The sequence below is a fragment of the Podarcis tiliguerta genome (genome assembly GCF_965153285.1).
Source record: "Podarcis tiliguerta genome assembly, chromosome: 10".
NCBI classification, from domain to species: Eukaryota; Metazoa; Chordata; class Lepidosauria; order Squamata; family Lacertidae; genus Podarcis; species Podarcis tiliguerta.
This window is the reverse complement of record NC_139543.1, coordinates 41,515,959-41,537,989: the sequence shown is the minus strand read 5'-3', so window position 1 is coordinate 41,537,989 and position 22,031 is coordinate 41,515,959. Positions and strand designations below refer to the sequence as shown.

At 44.6% G+C, this 22,031-nt stretch overlaps 3 protein-coding genes across 8 annotated transcripts in view; 2 read left to right on the top strand and 1 right to left on the bottom strand.

Moving 5' to 3' along the window:
- AGBL3 (AGBL carboxypeptidase 3) overlaps positions 1-5,472 on the top strand; it is a 32,765-nt gene extending 27,293 nt beyond the window's left edge. For 2 of the 3 annotated variants that reach the window (XM_083400515.1, XM_083400517.1), the window contains 5 exons: positions 57-233; positions 860-890; positions 1,863-2,071; positions 2,558-2,813; positions 4,947-5,472. In XM_083400515.1, the coding sequence (XP_083256641.1) occupies positions 57-233; positions 860-890; positions 1,863-2,071; positions 2,558-2,813; positions 4,947-5,196 (923 nt within the window). In that variant the 3' untranslated portion in view covers positions 5,197-5,472. The remainder of the gene's footprint in view (positions 1-56; positions 234-859; positions 891-1,862; positions 2,072-2,557; positions 2,814-4,946) is intronic. The other variant, XM_083400516.1, reaches the window with a different exon arrangement.
- Positions 5,473-7,876: 2,404 nt separating this feature from the next.
- TMEM140 (transmembrane protein 140) lies at positions 7,877-16,388 on the top strand. Of its 3 annotated transcripts, none has more exons than XM_083400604.1 (3): positions 7,877-8,206; positions 11,726-11,815; positions 14,449-16,388. In XM_083400604.1, the coding sequence occupies exon 3, from the start codon at positions 14,458-14,460 to the stop codon at positions 15,058-15,060; it is 603 nt and encodes a 200-aa protein (XP_083256730.1). In that variant the 5' UTR covers positions 7,877-8,206; positions 11,726-11,815; positions 14,449-14,457; the 3' UTR covers positions 15,061-16,388. The 3 variants fall into 3 exon arrangements, with proteins under 3 accessions (XP_083256730.1, XP_083256731.1, XP_083256732.1); XM_083400605.1 differs by lacking the exon at positions 7,877-8,206 and adding an exon at positions 8,707-9,398; XM_083400606.1 differs by lacking the exon at positions 7,877-8,206 and adding an exon at positions 9,984-10,002.
- On the bottom strand, positions 15,711-21,651 carry CYREN (cell cycle regulator of NHEJ). 2 transcript variants are annotated; one of them, XM_083400611.1, is made up of 5 exons: positions 20,501-21,511; positions 19,489-20,120; positions 18,689-19,272; positions 17,628-17,694; positions 15,711-16,785 (listed from the first exon to the last, which is right to left on the bottom strand). In XM_083400611.1, exons 3-5 carry the CDS (start codon positions 18,805-18,807, stop codon positions 16,549-16,551), a joined length of 423 nt encoding a protein of 140 aa, XP_083256737.1. In that variant the 5' UTR covers positions 18,808-19,272; positions 19,489-20,120; positions 20,501-21,511; the 3' UTR covers positions 15,711-16,548. The 2 variants fall into 2 exon arrangements, with proteins under 2 accessions (XP_083256737.1, XP_083256736.1); XM_083400610.1 differs by lacking the exon at positions 19,489-20,120 and having other exon boundaries at positions 18,689-18,813; positions 21,304-21,651.
- Between the last annotated feature and the right edge of the window lie 380 nt (positions 21,652-22,031).

The window sequence follows — 22,031 nt, the reverse complement described above, 5'->3', positions numbered from 1 at the left end:
TGTCCTGCCTTTTAAAATAATACTCTGTGTCTGGTTCTGGCCTTTGTTTCCTACAGATATTGGCTGGGACCTAGCCCAACCTTTGAAGCAGATCATCTCACAGAGACTTTTTCTGCCTCCTGCCATCCTTGACCAGATGTGCAACACACCAAGAAGACACCAAGGTGCACTCTCGGGTTGCAAACTTCCTAGGGTGGAAAATATGAGAAAAGAAGCAAAGATTCCACGAAGAAGTAAGTCAACTGAATACTTGGGGATATACTGTGGTCTAAACCACTGAGCCTTTTGGGCTTGCCAATCAGAAGGTTGGCAGTTCAAATCCTAAACGGGGTGAGCTCCCGTTGCTCAGTCCCTGTTCCTGCCAACCTAGCAGTTCGAAAGCACGCCAGTGCAAGTAGATAAATTGGTACCACTGTGGCAGGAAGGTAAATGGCGTTTCCATGTGCTCTGGCTTCCATCACAGTGTTCCGTTGTGCCAGAAGCGGTTTAGTCATGCTGGCCATATGACCCGGAGAGCTGTCTGTGGACAAATGTCGGTTCCCTCAGCCTGAAAGCGAGATGAGTGCCGCAACCCCATAGTCACCTTTGACTGGACTTAACCGTCCAGGGGTCCTTTACCTTTTTTACTGCATGTAGTAACACTACAGTTCTTTCTATGAAAGCCCATGGCACATTTTGGGGGGAGGTGCTGCGCATTTGGCTCCTCACACCACCCTGTTGGCCCTGTGCCACTGGGATCTGATCTGAATGATTTGCTGGGCGTAAGGAAACTTTACAGAGGGGGAAAGGTTATTTCATATAAAGGAAGCATTTCCTGAAACATTTTCAGTAGCATATTATTTTTCTTTTCTATTTACAGCCTCTCTCATACATGTGGAGTGTCATCCTAGGTAGGAAAACTTATTATTTGTTATCAGCAATCTTCCATGTGGATTTCTCAGTCATATTCTTTATATCTTTATGATTTGGGTTTGGAAAGAGTGTAACATCCTTCTTGTTTTCAGATTTCTAAAAAACTGTGTTATTCAGACGGGCCAACCAGCTCTTATTGATGTGCTTAATGCTTTTATTAGATGATGATAATGATGCAAAATTATATACAGTGGTACCATGGTTTTCTAACATCTCTGTTGACGAACATTTCGGTTTTTGAATGCCGTAAACCTGGAAGTAAATGCTTCAGTTTTTGAACACGCCTCTGAAGTCGAACATGCCACGCGGCTTCCGCTGAGTGCAAGATCCTGAAGCCTAGCTGTTGGCTGTTGAGTTTTCAAACGTTTCAGAACTCGAACTATCTTCCGGAACAGATTACATTAAAAAACTGAGGTACTACTGTACCACCCTTTATCAAAATATCCCAGGGTGATGTACAACCTTTTAAAAAGATTACAGAACATTAATGATAAAAACATAATAAAAGCATAATAAAAAGCATTCTGACAGACAGCCTAATAATAAAATGGTCAATTTAAATGCTTTTTGTGCATTCTTTCAAAAATAAATTGCACAAAACAGGGTGGAATGGATTTAAGATGACTGAGTGCCAAAAGAACAGGTTTAGGTTAATCTGTCTATCCCTAATTAGAAGATTACTGAACTCTTATGTTGAACGCAATGGCATTTTGAGATGCTTAACTTGGGATGGACTGTGCCCTGAGTCATGTCACCAGTGCGTGTGTCTTAAAATGACAAACTAAAGCTTAAACTAAGACACTGTGTTTTATTTTTATTTGTGAATGCTAAATTGTATAGCAATTCTGTATTAAACAAGCATTTATATATCATCTTGGATTTTATACTGCAATTGCTACTTCATTTGATGTATTTATTTTATTTTATTATGTGGCCTTAATCTGTTTCAGCTCTCTGGTTCTCCAGGCAACTGGAGAAAATAACACTGAAAGGGGTTGTGTCACATTGGAGTTAGGAGAAAAAGAAGTACAAAACATGGCCCTGGCTCAGGAAACACATTTTAATTCTTTACACAACAAAGCTACAACTTGGCGATTAGAGAAGTGTCGACCTGGAAGAGCCACTAGTTGCAGAGAGAAGACATCTTTACAAGCGAAAGGTTTCTTTCCCCCCTTCATCATTGAAATTATTAGCAAAAGACTCAAGTACAGTGGTACCTCGGGTTAGGAACTTAATTCATTCTGGAGGTCCGTTCTTAAACTGAAACTGTTCTTAACCTGAGGTACCACTTTAGCTAATGGGGCCTCCCGCTGCCGCTGTGCCGCCAGAGCACGATTTCTGTTCTCATCCTGAAGCAGAGTTCTTAACCCGAGATACTATTTCTGGGTTAGCGGAGTCTGTAACCTGAAGAGTCTGTAACCTGAAGCATCTGTAACCCGAGGTACCACTGTACACTAGTATGGATGGTGCAGCATGTCATCAAAATTGCCATAATGGTCCTCTGTTCTACTCCTCCTGTGTTTATTTCTATATCTCCTCTAATCTATTAATGAATGTTGGGGCTAAGCCCTGACAGTTGTAACTCAAATTGATCTCTGGAACAAGTAATAATTTACAGGAGTTTTTTGTTTGTTTTTGATCCCAGATGTTCTTGACAACCTGAAACACAATTTAGATGACAAAGAAAGGAAAAGAAAGGAGAAATCACCAGCAAGCAATGTTAAACTTGACAGAAACAATGGAGGAAACCATGAAGGAAGTTTTAGACTCAGTGAACCCTCTCATACACAAGATTTTCTACAACTCTCCTTACCTTTGGTGTCAGAAGGAAAGTATAGGCAAGTCACTGAAAAATACCAGAGGAATGAACAGCAACCTAAGTTGTCCTTAGGTCGGCCCCGGTAAGTTAACAAGACTGCCTGTTTCATGCAACATTCAGTGCGCGTGCTCTGACAAGATGCTTTAGCATTAAACTGTACTGTAACTTGTGCTCCCTGAAGACAGAATGCTATGCGAAGGAAGAATCTGATGCCAATATTGCACCTGAAACAGTGTAACCTGCACTGCCCATGCTGCTTCCACAAATGCTACTCTTCGTCATTCACAGGCATCTTCTACACACTGGGGGAAACCAGTGTACCAAGAGAGCATAAACTCTTCCATGCCAATATGCCTCTAGAATTCATGTTGCCACTCAGTGGGACCCCATACTCTCTGGGTGGAGTTATTTCAGTCTCCCAATAGCATACATGACTATTCTATGAAATCAAGTCTGTGCAAATAAGAGTTTGAATTTTCTGTTCCAATGCTTAAGAAGCCCCTTGATACAGATGGTCAGTGGGCTGGTTCATACATCACACTTAGACATAGTTTGTTTTAAACCATGGCTTAATCATGAATGTGCCTTCTTTGCCTCCCTGCAAATGTAGCTTTTCCCACCCTGAGGGTGTTGTTCATGGCACAAACAAACCATAGTATGGGTTGCGGTATTGTGCAAACCTAGATCATATTTTTTTTTCTTTTATTTTTTAAAAAACCACACAAATTTTCTTCAAACTAACTCTGAGTGGTTGTTGTTGTTACATATATTAGTCACATTTCTTTGCCATGGCAACTCAGTGACTTACAAAAGGACACACACAAAAAAACCCCAAAGACAACAACCCATATATATATACATTAAAACCAAAGAGAAAGAATGCGTTAAAATATCCCACCCACTCTAAAAAGCAATAGATAGTTAAGAGCCAAATGCCTGGTTAAAAAGGAATGCTTCTACATGGCATCTGAAGGTATGTAATGACAGTGCCAGACGAGCCCCCATTTCACAAATGGGGAGCCACCATCAAAAAGGCCTGTTCTTGTATTGCCCGTCTCCTGATCTTCCATGGACGGGCACACAAAGAAGGACCTCAGATGGTGACCACAGTCTCTGGGAGACTCATACAGGGAGAGACATTCCTTGAGGTATTGGGAGTCCTGTGTTACATAAGGCATTAAAGGTCAAAACCAGAAATTTAAATTGGGACCATAAATCAATTGATAGCCAGTGCAGTCAGGCCAGGATTGGTGTTATGTGCTCAGACCACCTTGCCCCAGTGAGCAGCCTGGCTGCTGAATTCTGCACTAGCTGAAGTTTCTGAATCATCTTCAAAGGCACCCCCACATATAACACATTGCAGTAATCTCACTCCTAGAGGTTAGACAACAGAAGTTAGGTTATTCCTATCCAGATATGGGCATAGCTGGGCCACCAGCTGATAGAAGGTGCTCTGCACTACAGAGGACACCTGAGCTTCAAGTGATGGCAATGAATCCAGAAGTTTCCCCTTCCCATCTATCCAGTACATAGCCAAGGCAAGACATTGGTCCAGGACATCCACTCCACACCTGCAGATGTAAAGGAGTAGCAGAGCTGTGCGTCCTCAGCATATTGCTGACAATGTATTCCAAAACTCCAGAAATTGGGCCTAGTACAGGTGTTCCCCCTTTACCCCATCTTTTGGCAACACTGGGGCTTTATAAATGAGTATTTAAATATAGGCAGTGGTGGGTTACCTTACAAGAAGGCACAGAAAAGGCAAGGCAGTGGTGGTTCAAGAAACACTTTGGTGACGGTACATTTAGATTAGGTTTTTATAAAGATTATATTAGCCCAGTAGGGACCCCACATTCTGGATTGACTAAAGCAAGGTAGGAATAACAGGAGACCATGCCAGGAAGATGAAGGTTCATATTAGTCTTTATATGTGACTTTAGGGTGTTCAAAGCACGTCACATACCTTTTCTCTCGAGATTACAGTAGTCCAGGCAACAAGTAACCACAGATCTTAGCAGCAACATCCTGAGGAGTTCCATTCTCATTTACTGGTGCTTGGAAACCGGGTGCCTTCTAAATAGTTATTTGAGAAGAAGCTGTTTTATGACGTAAAATGTAAACAATAAATGGAGGCTGCCTGGTTGGGATGACAATTTAGTGGATTTGTCCTTATGAGAGGGACACAGAGACCAATTTCCTTTGTTTATCTGTGCAGACCTCGCTTGGCTACACTAATGAATACAAAAGGGACCCACAAGACACTTTTACTGAAACGCTGTGAGGATGATGAAGCATCCACTTCTACATCTCTACTGCACACTGGGCCAAAAATGGCAGTGAAAAAGTTACTGTGCCAAAGTGAGAGCAAGTTTTTTTCAAAGAGACGCAAAAGTGAGTGCCTAAATCACAGGCCTTCAATGCAAGACCTTTCAGCAAGAACTGAGAGAATTTCCTTTCACGCTTAGAAACAGGTGCCATTTCTTTTCAGGCAGCTAACAAGCCAATGCATACCACTGCAAAGGCTCCATCCAGATGGACAACCTGCAATGATATCTTCAGAAATTATTGCTTCAGTTCCTTGGATGTGGTGCTGGGAAAATGCAAAAAAAAAAAAAAAAAAAAAAGGATCTTCATTGTACAGCACTTGTGCCATGTGCAGGCTTGGAATACAGGATACGAAAATATGCTGGAACATCACCCATGAGGCTCTGTGACAGATAAAAATGAAACCAAAATATGAACTCGTTTATGTTTATTGCTGACAAATTTTACAGGGAAGCAAGTCTAGTCATTTTACTTTTGAATTTCACTTGCTTTAAAACTGATGCTGTTTTTTAAAAAATGATTAACTGAAAAAGGAGGGATTGGGGTAGTGTTTCTCAGTACTAAAACCTATTAGACAAATTAAAAAATCATAGTGAGGATCATCATCCAATCTTGTCTTAAATCTAAAAAGAGAAATAACAAATGATCCACAGGAAGGAATTGCTTTTCTACAGTAAGTCAAAATGATATTAAATTGGAGGTTCCAGCCAAGCACTGTATTATCCAGCAATGCTCTTCCTAATGCCCAAGATCTGCCTATAGCGTCTACTCACAAGTAAGTCCCTTTTAGCAAAGGCTCCAGAAATGTTAATTAAAAGTTTCCTTCTTGTAAGTTCAGCCATTTTATTGGTTCCTGATGAGTACCTTTAACTTTGATACGTAGGGTAACGTTCCCATTAGTTGCTTGAAATGCAGCAAACTGCAGTCACACAAAGTTGTTCACATCAGAGCGGGTGATGTCATCACCTGACACGCAGGACCTTTTTTGGTTTCCCCACCCCTGCAACCCCCCTGGAACTCCTGTTCATTAAGCCATCTGTTCCTGTGTGTTCATCTGCACCTGCACTAAGGGGGCTAGGGTACGTTCACATTACTGTTTACTCCACACCCCGTTTTCTAATCAGATTGAAGCTGGTTTGAGGGGGGAAACACATCAAACAGCAGTTTCTTGACAGTGTTTGTTAAGAAACTACAGGATCGATTTGCATTGTGGCTTAAATTGTGAATGCAGCTTCAAAAATTAGTGGGGGAGCACTGAATAAGTAAGCGGTAATGTGAGTATACCCTTACTTTCTGTTCCAGAGGGAAAGGGGAGATAAAACTTTAATTATTTCCCTCTCATTTTGTTTTATAGTTCTATTTTGCTGCTCTTAAAAATGGGGGAGGGGTGGATAATGCAAGACTTATACTGAATCCCACCCCCAGCTGTGGTATGGATTGGGGAAACGACATGGGTAAAGGATGAAAACTACCTTCCCCCAGTGCCATGGTTCCAATCTGAATCCACAGGCCACATTTAGCCTTTACAAAATTGAAGGAATATCTCCCACTTGTTGGTATCCATCTGTCTTGCGAGACAACGGAGTGAGCCCCTGGGGGTGAAGTCAAACCTCTTTTCAGCAATGATGTGACCTCCCCAGGGTGTGTATGGAGGTCCTTGGCTACCTAGATGACACTAGAGTCCACTCAGCATCACGGAGTTGGTCCAAAGGAAAGCAGTTTGGCAACAGCTTGGCTGCAGGAGCTGCAAAGAGGAGGTGTACAGGTGCCATCCAGCCATCTTAAGAGAATTCATCATAATGAATTCTAAATGCTAAAGCCGCACAATTCTATCAAAAGGCACAGAAGCTTTGAAAAATTGTTTACCTGTGCACATTGGACAGGCTGGTGCTGCACTGTGAGGGGCTTCATATTCAGTTGTGCATCATAGTGCTACAGGGCAGCAATGCTGTGGCTAGCTGTGCTGGTCCAGACTTCTTACAGGATATGCCCCCACTCCCTGCATTTTAGCACCTTGCTGCAGTCCTCTTACAGCAGATCTCAGCAAATGAACCTGGGTACACCTGTGGATTGTTCTTTTTAGATTGGTACAATAAACCTTTTGAAATTTGCATTGATGAAACCAATGAATTCAAAAGAGCGAACTCATGATACCATCATGAGATCCCACACCCAGGAGTGTGCAACATGAAATGACAAGAAGGTGCAATGTGATGAGTATTTGTGGGGGGTTTTAAGCACATATAAATCCATATTGATTATAAATTAGTTACCATCCAAAGAGTCTGGAATTACTGGGATAAATTTCAGAGCACCAGCATAATGTTTCCATGTGAAAGTGGCCAAATTATGACTCTAGCAACAACCCACATCACTGGGCCATATTATGGTTGAGCAATACTCAGCTGCTAAGTAACTTTATGCCTGCCTTGCAGAGGCAGTTTCAAGCGCCCTACAACAAGCAGCCCGGGGATAAAAGCCCTGGGACGACGTCAGAGTTTGCACTTGCATGCTATTTCTGCGCATGCACTTGGACTCGCTACTACTGTACTCTAGTGAAGCGTGCGTCCCTTTTCTATCGCGGTGCATATGAGGTTCTGCCCCCGCTAACAAAAGCCTTCCCTCCCAACAAAAATCCTGGCTACGCCCATGTCATGGTGTATCTCTACAGAAAGTTTTCCGTTTTGTTTCCTGGAAAGGCTCTTGTTGCATTTAAGAAACCGCATGACAAACACACCCATTTCCAGGGGAACCCCCCCCCCCTTATCGCCGCCTGTTGTGCAGCTGCGTTAAAAAGAAAAGAAAACAAGCCTTACCCCCCTGCGGGGAGTTTTGTTTTGCATCCCTGATCAACTTAAAATGAAGCTCATTGGTCACGCCTGATGATCAGCTGGAGGTAGAGAAGCAAGCACTAGGTAAAACGTCAAGTCAACTTTCACAAAAGAATAGATCATGCAGCTTGGAGGGCGACAGTAAACGCTCGCCGTCCGTGAGAAGGCCAATTAGACCGAAAACGAAAGAGAAATCTGCTGAGAGTGCGGCACGTGACGGATGGCTCTGCTTTCTCAAACAAAGCAAGTAAACAAGCGCTTAGATCGACTTCTGCGCTGGAGGGCAGCGCATCTCGCCACCGCCGAGCTCCGCAAGCAAGTAAATATTTTTCCTATTTGCTCCCCGCTTGCTTGCGCTTTTCTTTTTATAACGCATAGAGAACTTTTAAGGGAATAATTTGGGGTTAGGGACGCGGAGATTCCCTCCAGTATTTCACGGCAACCAGTTTGCTCGTCGTTCCGACTTTGGGCAACTCGGTCCTAAATCACTTTCCCGGTCGCTTTGCGCAGGTTTCCCCGCAACTCTGGAGGAAGAGAAGCAACGAGTGCATTTGCTGTCGGTTTTCGCTTAGTGATGGTCTCGCTTTTCTCCATCGCGGGTGGGCAGGTTTTTCCAAGCACTGGAAATAATAAAAAGACAGCAAATACAGTTTTCGGGGAGAGGAGGCTGGCTTCCAGCATGTCCGGCTATTTTCTGGTAGCGCGTGACAACGCTACTTCTGAAACACGCTTGGCGTTCAACCCAACCCGCTTTGGGCTTGCTTCCGTGGCACGTCTGAAGAGCGACAAGGGCTCGGAGAGGCATGGCGCACCCATTCCCATACACTTGTGGGTCGGGGCAAAGGGTGTCCGGCTATATTCGGCACGAATTGTTCCCCCTGAGGTGAAAAGGAGGGGTGAAGGCCGAGTTTGGGGGAGGCATTTGGCCGCTCCGTGACGGGGCGCCTCATTTTTGAGGTGGGGAGAGAGGCGGGTCAGAGAGCAGCGCCTCCTGGAGGTCAGTTTGGAAATCCTTTTTCTGCACCTGGCCTTGGCTCACCCCCCACTCCGAAAAGGACCCCTCAGGCTGGCTTGAACCTCCTTTCCCCGAGTCTCGTTTTTCCTGTTCTCTTCCCGAACAGACCCTGGAAGTTATTTTTAAAAGGGTGTTTGTGTGCATGTGTCTTTCTTAGGCCCACTCCCGTTGCTGCAGGTGTCCTGCTTCTGCCTCTTCCCATTCTCTCCCCCCCCCCCTTTAGACCCTTAAGCCACTTGCCTCCCGCCCCGCCTCCCGTTGACTTGTTGTTTTCTCGACAAAACTTCCTTCTTCCCCGCCCCTGGCGCACTATTGTTCTCCTTCCTGCTTATCTCTCTTGCTTGCCCTCCTTTTAATTTTCCCTGCCTCCTCCCCCCGCCCCAGCAAACTTTTCTTTCTAAGGTGCAACCCAGCCCGCTTCTTCTTATTTTGCTTTCGCTTTTGCTGAACATTCAGCCTCTCTCGAAGTGCGTCGGTGAATCTGAAAGCTTGCGAAGTGAGTAAACATTAACTATTTTAGGTGTTGATTGCTCCTGCAGGCGGCTCTCGTCTTCAAAGCCCCTTGGCCGCGCGATCTCCTCGTTATTCCTGTTTATTTCTCCTCCCTCTCTCCGTCTTTGGGAAAAATGCACGCAGTCTCCCTAGGGGCTGTGGTCTCGTCCAGCCCAGTGGCGTCCGCAAGGGGGGGGGGGTCAGTCCTCCCACCCCTAATGGCAGAACGCCGAGATTTCAATGTTCAAAAATGGTTTATTATAGCCTTTGTAGAGCTGGAGATACCTATTGGGCGAAGTCTGGTTTGTTTGGTTCCTATCTTTCCTGTTTTTAGCCAATAAGAGAAGTGGTAGCAATGATTGACATTTAGGTGGGAAAGCGTCTAGCCAATTGGACAAAAACGGAGTCTACAGTACAGTACAGGCGTTGGAAATTACTGTTTCCGTCTTATTTTAAGACTTTTTGTGCCCCCTGAAGGAGTGATTGCTGTTGCCGTATAGAAAACAGTTCAGATATTCAGAATTTCAACAGTTGCTTTCACCTGCCTCCTGCCTGGAGGGGTGATAGTATTGTTCTTGCCATTTGGATGTTTTGTATTTTATTGTTAGGTATTGTTTCTGTGTTTGTTAACATGAGATGTTTGTTTGATATTAGTGTTTAAATCATGTTCTGTTTTGTAACTTAATGAATCACCTTAAAATAATTAACTCTGCCAGTGCCAATGTAGGTAAAAGTCCTCTTTTGCATCTGCTCCCTCCATCTTCTCTATCTGCTGTCCTTTCTGATGTCAGGGTATCCTAGGGAATTGAAAATTCTATGTATTTTTAAACAATGTTTTTGAATGCTGTGAAACTGTCTCATGTGCAGTGACTTAAGCTGTTGTCCTGATGCACACTACACCTTAGGATAAGTTTCATTACACACAGATATATTAAATTTTCAGAAATGTTTAATCCCTGAAGGGGGAAAACCATAGGGGCAACGCCTAATCCAAATTTATTTTACTGTTTTAACAATATAAAATGCATATAAAAGTGTTTGCTAAGTTTATGAGATTTCTAGAGCATGGTTACTCAAAAGTAGGATCCCTGTTTAATGGACCCTTTTTTTACTGTTGATGTAAAGTAAATATATCCAGCATTAAATACTGTAGTGTAAATCAAAGGTTCTCTTGCCTACAGAGACTTCTGCAGATCTGGCTTTTTAAATCATGTATAATTTAGTTGAGATTCCTGCATTGCAGGGGATTGGACTAGATGACCATTGGAATCCCTTCAAGCTCTACAACTCTGCTGTCAATTTTTTAAAACCTTATAGTTCAGCAATTACAAAGAAACAAGCAAGTTGGGGACAAAAAACACATTCCAGCTTTAAGCACAGAATCCAAATGAAAAGTGAGCCACATAATGTCTCAATCTTAAGCACCAACCAAAATAAAAACATATTTTTGTATACATCCAGGCTTAATTGGCATCAGTTTGGCTTCTGCAAAGGGAAGGGAAGCAAATATTGCTCTCATTTTTCTTGCTGATAAGGAAGAAAGCAAGTTAACTTGTGGGAAAGGAGTTGAAAATGGAAATGAGTAACTTCTAAGTAGTAATGACGCAGTTTGTGAAAATTTCCTAATTTCCTCTGCAGCAAGGTGGTGGCATTAAAGGGCATTTGGATGATAGCCAAAAATCAAATAATTCTTTGGCTGGAATCATACAGACATCTAAAAAGCTACTAGTTAGTATATAGCACAAGTGTGTGTTTGTATTGGCTAAGACTGATGAGTTTGCTCCCTCCTCAAAAAACAAAACAAAAAGGTGTATGTGTACAAGAAGAGCCTTGCTAAATCAGATTAAATGTTTAGTTTAATTAAGTATCCTGTTTCCAACAGTGGCCAGCCCATGTAGGGCATCTTATCCTCCCAGAATCTGAACATAAAAGATTTGCTGGCTCTGAGCATGAAGTTTTCCCTTGGGTATTAGGAGGGTGCATCCATCCTTCTAGCTCAGTTCCAATCATGCAATCCAGCCAATTGGACTCTCTTAAGTCCCATTTATTTCAGTGGGAATGTGAAGCACATTAAATATCACCCATGGAAACCAGTGAAACCTCAAATTGCTTTGTATTGCTTGGCTCCTGCCCTTATTTTACTGTGTCAATTAAAATATGCTTCTTTCCTGTCACACTACTATATGCCTACAGGAGGGGTGTTATTTGGAATTTACCTTGCCATAATGGCATCATTCTAGCTACCTTCGCAGCAGTAGTAGCATCATTAAATGTTGTGGCCAACTCACACTTTGAGCAGATGTTGACATGGTGAAATCTCGTTTTCCATAGGTGGCACAATGATGCATTCCAGGCATTGAGGAGGCCTTGATCTGCTGGTTGCTGTGTACTGGTTAGAACTAGTTGCGTCTTTTATAAAAGGTGAGTATTAGTCATCCTCTTGTTTCCTCCTCCACTTCAATCTTTATCTAGTGATTCCTCCAGCCTTGCATGGTCTTGCACAGTTTGATGTTGTAATGTATAGATTAGATGGTCTGTGTAAAGTACTCTCCATTTTAGTAGTGGGGGTGGGAGTAAGCATCTGGTAGCATCACATTGACAACTAGTATGAGTAAAACTTTACTAGAATATAGCTGCCAGAACTTAGTATCCTGTCAATTGTGTAGAGGCTGCAACCCGTGCTGCCTCTATCAGCAAGCAGAAGACAGAGACCTGAAGGGTATCAAATTTCCAGATATATAATGTATATTTTACCACAGCATAACATAAAATGGTACTCATACCACAGGATAGGGTATCATTTAAAATCCACATTTTAGCTTTTGTATTTGGGGTACCAAATTGGCTTGTACAACAGTCACAGACAAAGGTGCCTTATCAGGTGATGACAATTTACTAAAAAACTGAATCATGATCTTCAAAAGCTTTGTTATTTTATCCTGGTCAGTTGGCCCAAAGAGAAAAATTGTGATCTGTGACAGTTCTAAGTAATAAGAGATTATGACTTCTTCACCCAGCATAAATGAGTACCTGAGGAAAAATATCTGGAGCAATAGGACAACCTGTTTTTCTTCCTCAGTGAAGCCTGATGTGTGTCGGTTTTCAAAATTTCAGCCAGATAATGTTAGCCTGTAGTGAAACCTTAGAAAGGATGTTGCCAAAGAAGCATAGGTAGTAAGAGACAAGTACACATTGGCCTGATTTGTATAACACTAAGCCATGGTTTGTTAAACTATGGTGTATTAAACATTAGCTATGACTCGGCGTTGCGTGGGAAGCCAGCACCTTGCTTTAACCATGGGTTGTTTGGCTACCCTATACCAGGCGTGCACCAAGCTTTAAAGACACAAGGCAAAGCAGCTAAAAATAAGTCAACCTTTGAAGAAACAAGCCGTGGTTTGTTCAGTCATCTGCAGGGCAACTCAGTTAAACCATTGCTCCACAGATGGGTCATCAGCATTGCATTCGCAGGCACCAGTATTTCCAGCAGTTCCTCTTTAAACATGGCCCCATTTTCCCTGGGTGACAGGATTGGACACCTACCACCCCTTCTGTTCTGAACAGAGGAGATACAAATAAGCTTTTCACTGTGGTGGCTGATATAGGTGTCTGTTTCCCATTTACAGATGGGACATACCTGTTCCATTTTCTGGTTCTGTCTTTTTACATTCTTTTAGATGTAATGGCCAGTTTGTAGTAAGTCATGCTCCCACAACAGGCGTTTTGTGATGTGTCATGCCCCCACAGCAGCTGCCCTGTTACTGATATCCATGACACGTTCTCAAAATTCCAAGAGAGCCTTGCATGCAAACGAGGCCAACGAGTTCGATTTCGTAATCCTTTTCTTAGTCACAGCACTCCTAAATTACTCCGGTAACTAACGTACCAAATGTCACTTATATGTATTGCAACTGAAAGTAAAAGCATCCTTTTGCATCAATCCCCATGAATAACTTTGCAGTTAAGAGTTGTTCCCACGTTCTTTACCCTTTGGTTGCGTAGGAACCACACATAGTTCAAGGTGGTGGTACTTCTTGCAGGATTTTGCACCCACACTGCTCACCTCGCCCTTCCCATTTAAACCACATTAATCTTAGTGCTGGGAAAAGGCCATTTGATGGCTCATCCATTACTGTAGTCCACAAGCAGTGGAATATGGCTGCAGTTTTTTTTGCATTCCTATTCAATGATGCCCATGTCATTAGTGGCAACAGGAACATTATTTGAATGTTGCACATCTCTCCCCACCACTCCCAGTGTTAATGACAGAGAACTCCTTGCAGTAGTAGCCTTTTTGTAGCTGTTTGAAAGCTAAATCACCAGCTGATGTTCCCATCATACAACAACCACCACCCCTCCACCACGAGTTGCTGCTGGTCGCTTTAAAGATAAGCTGTGCACAGAACCTCTCTTGATGTTGCATCCTGAGTTATCAAATACAGATGATTGTAGGGATAGCATGCAAAGCCAAAATTGTGTATACTGAAAAACACATTTGGGTCAGTGGTGGATGGGATTGCCAAAATTTTCCGGGTCGCCCACCCCCTTGAGACTCACCTCTTTTGTTGGGGGGTGACTGGCTGGGAGGATGTGACTATAAAGCTGCTCCCTGTTTTTCCTACTCCTATGGTTTTTACAGAGTCTAGCCAACTAGCCAACCTTCACACACCTGTCAATCCGGACTGTCCCTATAAATATCTATTAACCAGCCACACGTTTTATCTTCTAAAAAGCTCTGGGTGGCATACATGGTCTCTTTCAACCTTTCCACACCAGTGGCGTAGCGTGGGTTGTCAGCACCCAGGGCAAGGCAAGTAATTTGCGCCCCCTAACCCATGGATTTTCGTAGGGGCAGAGAGCTGCGAGTGCGAGCGCCCATGTTGCGCCCAGTGCGGCCGGCACCCCCTGCACCCCCCACACTACGCCACTGTTTCCTACTGTTTATCCTCTCGGGCTGAGAGTATGACTGGCCCAATATCACCAAATGGGCTTTGGGGCTAGGCTAAGCAGGGATTTGACCCCTTGAAACTGAAACGTGATTTTTCTCCTACCAGGTGGCCAAGATGAAAATACAACCGAAATGCTCGAAAGACAATGCTAAGCCCAGCACTGGTCTGCAGAGGCAAAGGTTCAGCCCATGCCTTTTCTACCTGAATAATCTCCTCTTGGCAATTGGCTATGTAGCTCTGCTGCTTTATGCCCTCATCTGGAAAGCTGGGAACATTGTGGACTCTTCCACCAAAAAAATTGGCTTCTACAACTTCTGCTGGTGGGACCAGGAAGCCGAAAAACTTGAATGCTTCAAGAACTTGGAGAAGATGGGCATCAACAGTGTTGCGCTGGTGTTGTCAAGGATCTGTGTGTATTCCACGCCAGTCTTGTGTCTCTTTGTTGCCACTACAGTTTTGCAAGCCCTGTGCTTGAAAGACAGAGATGGATTCAAACTGGCCTGCATCCTTTTGGCCATTGGCAGCTTGATGTTGCCCGTAGGTCTCGCTTTGTTCATCTTCCACACTGAGCCATGGATAAGGGTCTCTGAATTTGGCGAAGTTTTTGTAGCCCTGGCTGGGGCTCACATTTTGATGCTACTCCACTTGATCTTTATTGTCCTGTTCCTTGCACACTGCAAGGATGCTCTACCCAAAGGACAAATCTTTCCTGTGTAAATATGTGAAGTTCCTGCCTGGGATACCAAATGCTGTAGTGGATTTAAAAGATAAGTGGATCCAGTGACCCCGGTGTCTTTCCAAACCCTCACATGAATGATGAGCGTGTTGGGGGGAAGTGTTGGCACTCCTAGCACACAGATATTTCTTTCTCTATCTTAAGTGCCGGGAGAGGGAGGGAGAGATTGCAATGATTGCTGCCCTCTTCAATCAAGCACTCATTTAGGTGTGATCATTACATGGCTCTTTAAAAGTCAGCAGTAGCTAACTGCTGCTTGGCAGTATTGGAATTTTGCTGGGCATCCAAACTGTTTAGAACAAATTATCGCTAGAAGATAAGCTAGTAATACAGGTATCTCACAAGTCATGGTTTGACTTACAAGCCTAGTCATCATTTGTGGTCATCAATTGCCCCATCCTCTGGCACATGCAGAGGGGCAGTTTTCTCATCTGTGCTGAGGTTTAGAGAAAGTAAAGTACAGCGTGAGTCACTCACTGCTTTGAAGAGAATTATCCTGCTGCTGCTTTTCTCCAAACTTGTAATGCAAGCAAAAACTTGAGGATGGAGTGATCCTCATGCTGTTCTTCCACTACCATGCTTATGTTGCACGAATTTTGGGTTTTGTTTTTTCAAAAAGTGATATACAGTGTTCTTTTACAACTTTTGTATTGATCAAAGGCGTTTAAAGTTGGACGTGGTTGTGTATTTTCTAGCTTTCAACCAAAGACGGGTTCAGTGAACAAGAGCCAGGATTACTTCACTTCCCTGTGTATAGATGGCTGCTAATATTCCATTTATTCATGCCATCGAACAAACACAACGGTGCAGGGGGCTGCTGCTTCTTTTATGCTTGGGGGGGGGGCCTGCAGCCCTCCTGGTGCTGTTGGGACTGCCAGCTCCCACCAGTCCTAGGCAGCATGGTTAATAGGAGGGACTATGGGAATCTCACTGCAGGGTCACAGCCCCCCATCTCTGCCATGTGCAAGATTCCTGGTTTCCTTTGTATTTAGTTTTCAAAACAATTCATGTAAGTATGGTTGAACACACATTGCAGACACCTAGCTGCTGCTGCTATCATGAGAATACTGATAGTGACTGATAAAAGTGGGAGCGTTCTCTAATTATATAGGCTGATGCGTAGCCAGATTGCTATGTGATGCTGGGAGGTTTTTCTTTTCCTTCAGTTCCAAGTGTAAACAAAGCATTTTGGGAAGCTTAACATTATACAATTGTAGCCAAAGAATATTTTTTCAAGTGTCTTGTGGCCAAACCCAAGTCTTTGTTACTTATACAAGAAATACTGAAATTAAAGGTTTGTTAAACACTACTCGGTGTGACTGATTAAAAACAGAACAAATATCCACTGGAAACATTTTATCTTATCCACCAGTTCTTTACACAACAGGGATGGACAACAGATCGTCTGACCTTCATGTGTCCAAATTGCCAGTGTCTCAAATAAGGCATTATCTGCTCATGGTCTAAAGTTAAGTAAAGAAGATCTCCCGGACATATTTTAAGGCATCCTCCTCTTCCTCAGATTTGGTCTTCTCAATGCAGCCTAAAGCCTCCAACTCCTCTGGGGGTTTGGATCCAACACTGGGGGTTCTTCTGCCTTGCTGGCTGCCACTAACTGAACTGCAGAGAGGATTTTCCAGCACTTGCTGAGGCCCTTGGGACTCATCTTCTGACGAAGTCATCTCGGCTTCCTTGGCCTTGCAATTCTAGCAAATAAAAGAATACTGTTAAGTATACATTTCTGCATGTTAGGTAGCAATCTCTTAAGAGAGAACCTCCATCTACCACGTGGGCCAAATTTGGACCATCAGACCATTTCCCCTAAACCACATCTGATGTCCAGTGTGGGGGAGTTGGAGTCGTAGCTACATCAGCTGCTTTTGCAGCTGAAACCAGGACTGACCTCCCTGCACAACAATTGATACATGTGGGCGTTCAATCTTGTTTAGTTCAGGTGTGCAAAAGTGTTACCTGCAGGGAACTATTGCATACTTAAACTCTACAGAAAGCAAAACTGACCTTCCCTGAGCATCAACTGATGCATGAGTGCCAATCTGTGCTGGTCAATATCTCACCCCACTGACGTGGGCAATATGTTGTCATTACAAATATTTTCAAAAATAATGGTGACAGGTGGATGGCCACACACTCCTGTCAGAGTTGGCCTGCAAAAGGGCAGGGAGCTAAAAATGGAGGTCAAAAAAGTTTACTCACTCCCGTCTTCAGGGTACATAGCTGCCAAGAATGGAATAAATGCATCATTTTTATGTCCAGCCCAGGGCTGGAATACATGCTTATTGTGAATGATGATAGTCTATTCAAAATCCTGGTCCCTCTCTTCAAAATTGCAAGTGATTCTCCATGGCCAAAGAAACACGCTGGAGTCACTGCTGTGTTTCTCAGAGAAGGGAACACAGCAAATATAAACTACGTTTCAGTCACAATGTTATTCTCTGTCCTCAGCCAGTTTTATTGAGAGAGGGGTCAACCAAAAATCATCAGATGGAGTGAAGGTGCAAACTGGGATAACATGCTCCTAAGTGCTCACCTCGGCCATAATGCAAAGAGCTGCATCTACTAGCTCAGCTTCATTCATACAATAGATAGTCTCAAACCTGCAACAACAGCAAAATAATAATAATAATCATGAAATCTAAAATCAACCAGACAGAAGATAGTTTGGAAAGTACATGCTCATACTCACCAAAACTTTATTTTCTGCAACCAGACAGTGTTTGCCATTTAGAGATGATAAGGCTGAAATCAACCATAGATGCACAGTAGCGCTATTGTTTGGTAAGAGATTTCAGAAAGGAAATGTATGTGCGTTGGGTGGTGTGGGGAGCTTACAAACTTGACGAACGAAAACCTAGAATGGAGCAGGTGAGATGGGACTGGGCCAGACTGCTTCTGCACCAAAACATTTATGAGCAACTGGAACACAAGCAGCACAGCCGACGCCCACAAATTCACACAAGACTGCAGGCAAGCTTCCAGCTGAATCGGCATGATCAGTGCTGTTGGCATAGCAACATTGGCACCAAAATCTGCAATAGGTTCTGTTCTGTGGTGCACTCCCCTCCCCTCACTGCCATCTCTATTTAATGCTACCATCACTGGGCACACAACAACTTGAACGTGTTCAAAGTGTATAAGGCGATGCTTTCTAAGCCCATTAATGATGGAGGGAACAAAGACAAGACTGCCAACGTGCCAGTTATTCTGCCTTTCATGGGAGACACCAACATAAAAGATAGTCCATGTTTTATAGAGGAAACTGCCTTAAACTACGTCAGACCATCTAGCGTAGTATCGTCTACATTGGCTAGCAGCAAAATCTCCATGGTTTCGGGGCTCTCCTAGCCCTAACTCAACATGCCAGGGAGTGAACCTGGGACCTTCTGCCATACCACGGAGCTACAGCCCTTACCACTGACATGCAGACAAAGTCAAACATATAGATGGGAGACTGGGATAGCTCAGTTGGTAGAGCACAAGGCTCTTAGCCTAAGGGTCATGGGTTTGAGCCCCACAGAAACTTCTAAGTAGAAGCCAAAATGAAACCCAACCTTCCTTCCTTGGGTTAAAAGAAACACAAAAGCAACTTACTTTGCCAAAGCTGCCTTCTTCCTTCTCTTTGGCTTCATCTCTGCTTGTTCTGCTGGCTCAGTCACCCTCTTTGTCATCCACGCTGGGAGGATCCTCTTAGCTGCTTCAGGAGACCCCATTTCCTTCTGTTCCAGAAGACAGGGAACAGCTTTCACAACATGGAAACTGAGAATCCCTTTGCAGAAGAGTTAATATTTATTAGGGAATAGTGATTGATCCATCTACAAGAAAGGGGAGTGAGCTTATATATGGGCTTTCTGATTCTCACAGAATAAGTTATATAATGGCTCATTTCAGTAGTCTACTCATACTAATTTCACGACATCAACAGGAAGAGAGACAGGCAAACCTAGGAGACATGGAAGGGCCTGGATTATGAAAGTCCAGCAGCTGTTGCTCAGGACAGGGCACAAATAGGAGCACTAGTTTTATGTAAAAAGAGAGAGAAGCAAGACACAGCTATTCATGGTTTGCTAAATTTTTTAACCCTGTAACAAGCGCTCAACACTGCTTACAATACACTCACTGTTACATTTTTTGTTAACATCCCTGATCAAACCAACTGTACAATACAGTGCAGGCAACTACAGTGGTACCTCAGGTTAAGTACTTAATTCGTTCTGGAGGTCCGTACTTAACCTGAAACTGTTCTTAACCTGAAGCACCACTTTAGCTAATGGGGCCTCCCGCTGCCGCCGTAGCCCGATTTCTGTTCTCATCCTGAAGCAAAGTTCTTAACCTAAAGCACTATTTCTGGGTTAGCGGAGTCTGTAACCTGAAGCGTATGTAACCTGAGGTACCACTGTATTAAAAACAACCCAATCAATAGCAACAGCCATCTCCAGCCCAAGAATGTCCAGCTAGGGAAACTTGCCTGCAAAGCAGGACTGACAACATACATGTCTATGCAGAAGTCCACCCCATAGGGTTGAATAGTGCTTACTCCCAAGAAAGTGGGTAGAGGATTGTTGCAGTGGGAGGCAGGATAAAGAGAAAGTAAAGCACTGAATATGCTTAGCAAGCATCAGGCCTGTCAAATACCGTCAGGGACTGTGCCACTAGTCCATTTGCTCAAGGAGCACATGGAAAGTTTGCCTGGAGTGGCATTCAATCAGCTCCTGCAAGTTCTCTGGGAAAGGGGAAGAGCTGATCTCTTACCTCCTCTGAATTTCCTGCATAGATCATTGTCCGGGCAAAAGATACCCCTGGACCAGGGTGTGAGGAAACTCAAGCCTGGGGGCTGAAGCTGGCCCTCCAGGCCTGTCTGGCGCTTGGATCTCTTCCCAGGCAACACCTGTTTGTCCCAAGTGAAACCCATCACTTCACACACACCTTTCAGGGCTGGGGGTGGCTGGAAGGTGTCCTTGAACTCCAATAATGCCTCTTGCTTGTATGAATTGGGGACAAAGAAGTGTGTGAATAAGTGTAGAAACTAAAGGTAAAGGTAAAGGTACCCCTGCCCGTACGGGCCAGTCTTGACAGACTCTAGGGTTGTGCGCCCATCTCACTCAAAGAGGCCAAGGGCCAGCGCTGTCCGAAGACACTTCCGGGTCACGTGGCCAGCGTGACATCGCTGCTCTGGCGAGCCAGAGCCGCACACGGAAACACCGTTTACCTTCCCGCTAGTAAGCGGTCCCTATTTATCTACTTGCACCCAGGGGTGCTTTCGAACTGCTAGGTTGGCAGGCGCTGGGACCGAACAGCGGGAGCGCACCCCGCCGCGGGGATTCGAATCGCCGACCTTTCGATCGGCAAGCCCTAGGCACCGAGGCTTTAACCCACAGCGCCACCCGCGTCCCATAGTGTAGAAACTAGCCTACGGTAAATGTGACACGCCTTGCTCTGCCCACTTCTGCCTCCAGCCCTGCCCACAGCAGCCTGTGGCCCCTGGAAAGATGTTCAAAAGGGAATGTGGCCCTCGGGCTGAAAGGGGTTCTCCATTCCTGGTCTGGACTCTTGCCACCTGAGCGCCAATTCCCATGAAAGGTAATCTAGCAGCGGATAAATTTTAGTTATAAATATGAAGAACATGAAATTGCACCATGTTGCAGGCCTGAAGAGAGAGCGGTGGAGACGCTGCTACCCATACAGGCCTGCTGTTTCTAATTGTGCTTCAGGGCAGGTCCCACAGGATAGAAACACAAAAGCAAAAGAATTAAGCAATGTGCCCCCTCCTCAATGTAAAACACCCAATGCAGACATGATGTCAGAGGCAAATAAACAGTCTTTTCATTCACCCCTTATTTGCTCAGATGTTACTATCAGAGAGAGATCAGTCTACATTCACAGTTCGTATATTCAGTCCTCAGAGACGGTTCTCAGGTTGCTTAGGTAGGAGAAAAATGAGATGGCAAATACTGTGCTACCACGCTGTGGCCTCTACAACGTAGAGCTTTCCAGAGGTATTTGGCCGGCAACTTTTTACTAAGAATGTTGACTTGCTTGTTTAACAATGCTTACTCCCAGCTAAGCAACGCTGCGCGGGGCTGCACCCTCAACCTGCTTCACCACAACTCCCAGGGGCGCGCGTAAGCCACTCTTTTTAACTTTTGCAAACAAAACACTCCTCTAGGAAGAAGCCACAACATTCAAGCCCGGCCCCGGAGGTTGCTCACCTCGTCCGTAGATCACGCTTCTTCCTCTTGCTCGCTCATGCTTGCACCCGACGCCAAGAACTGCAACCGGGAAGGACTCCCGCCTTCAAGAGCCTTCAAGAGCGAGACAAGCGGCTTCCCCCACCGCGCGCGCGCAAACTTCGCGACTCCCCGCCAGGAGCGGAGGCTGGAGAGGCGAGCGCCGCCCGGGAGCAAGCGTCTCTTCCGCTGCATGTGACCCACCGGCTCCACCTCCCTCTCCTTCCATTGGCTGACAACCCCCTCCCTGCAGCCGCCCTCCCGGGCTCCGCCTCCTGCCCGAAGCTGCGTTTCCGAAAGACAGCAAAAGCGGGTTGCGCATCCGCTGAGCTACCGCAGCTTAACTTCAACCGTGGTAAATATATATATATAGAGTCTCTGCAGTGCCAACAACAAACCACTCCTGTTTATCTTATGGCAGCTGCATCTAATTAAGTGAAATACTAGAGTAAACTGCTCTTTGAGAGAAGGGGAAAAGGTAAAAGGAGCCCTGACCATTAGGTCCAGTCGCGGACAACTCTGGGGTTGCAGCGCTCATCTCGCTTTATTGGCTGAGGGAGCCGGCGTACGGCCTCCGGGTCATGTGGCCAGCATGACTAAGCCGCTTCTGGCAAACCAGAGCAGCGCATGGCAACACCGTTTACCTACTTTGACGTGCTTTCAAACTGCTAGGTTGGCAGGAGCAGGGACCGAGCAACAGGAGCTCACCC

Bases quoted from the DNA above. Each gene is read 5' to 3' on its own strand.
- TMEM140 (XM_083400604.1), top strand. From the start codon at position 14,458: ATGAAAATACAACCGAAATGCTCGAAAGACAATGCTAAGCCCAGCACT.
- CYREN (XM_083400610.1), bottom strand. From the start codon at position 18,807: ATGGGGTCTCCTGAAGCAGCTAAGAGGATCCTCCCAGCGTGGATGACA. The intron at 17,695-18,688 runs GTAAGTTGCTTT...CTGTTGTTGCAG, and splicing joins AAGAAGGCAGCTTTGGCAAA to GTTTGAGACTATCTATTGTA. The intron at 16,786-17,627 runs GTGAGCACTTAG...TTTATTTGCTAG, and splicing joins CTCTTTGCATTATGGCCGAG to AATTGCAAGGCCAAGGAAGC.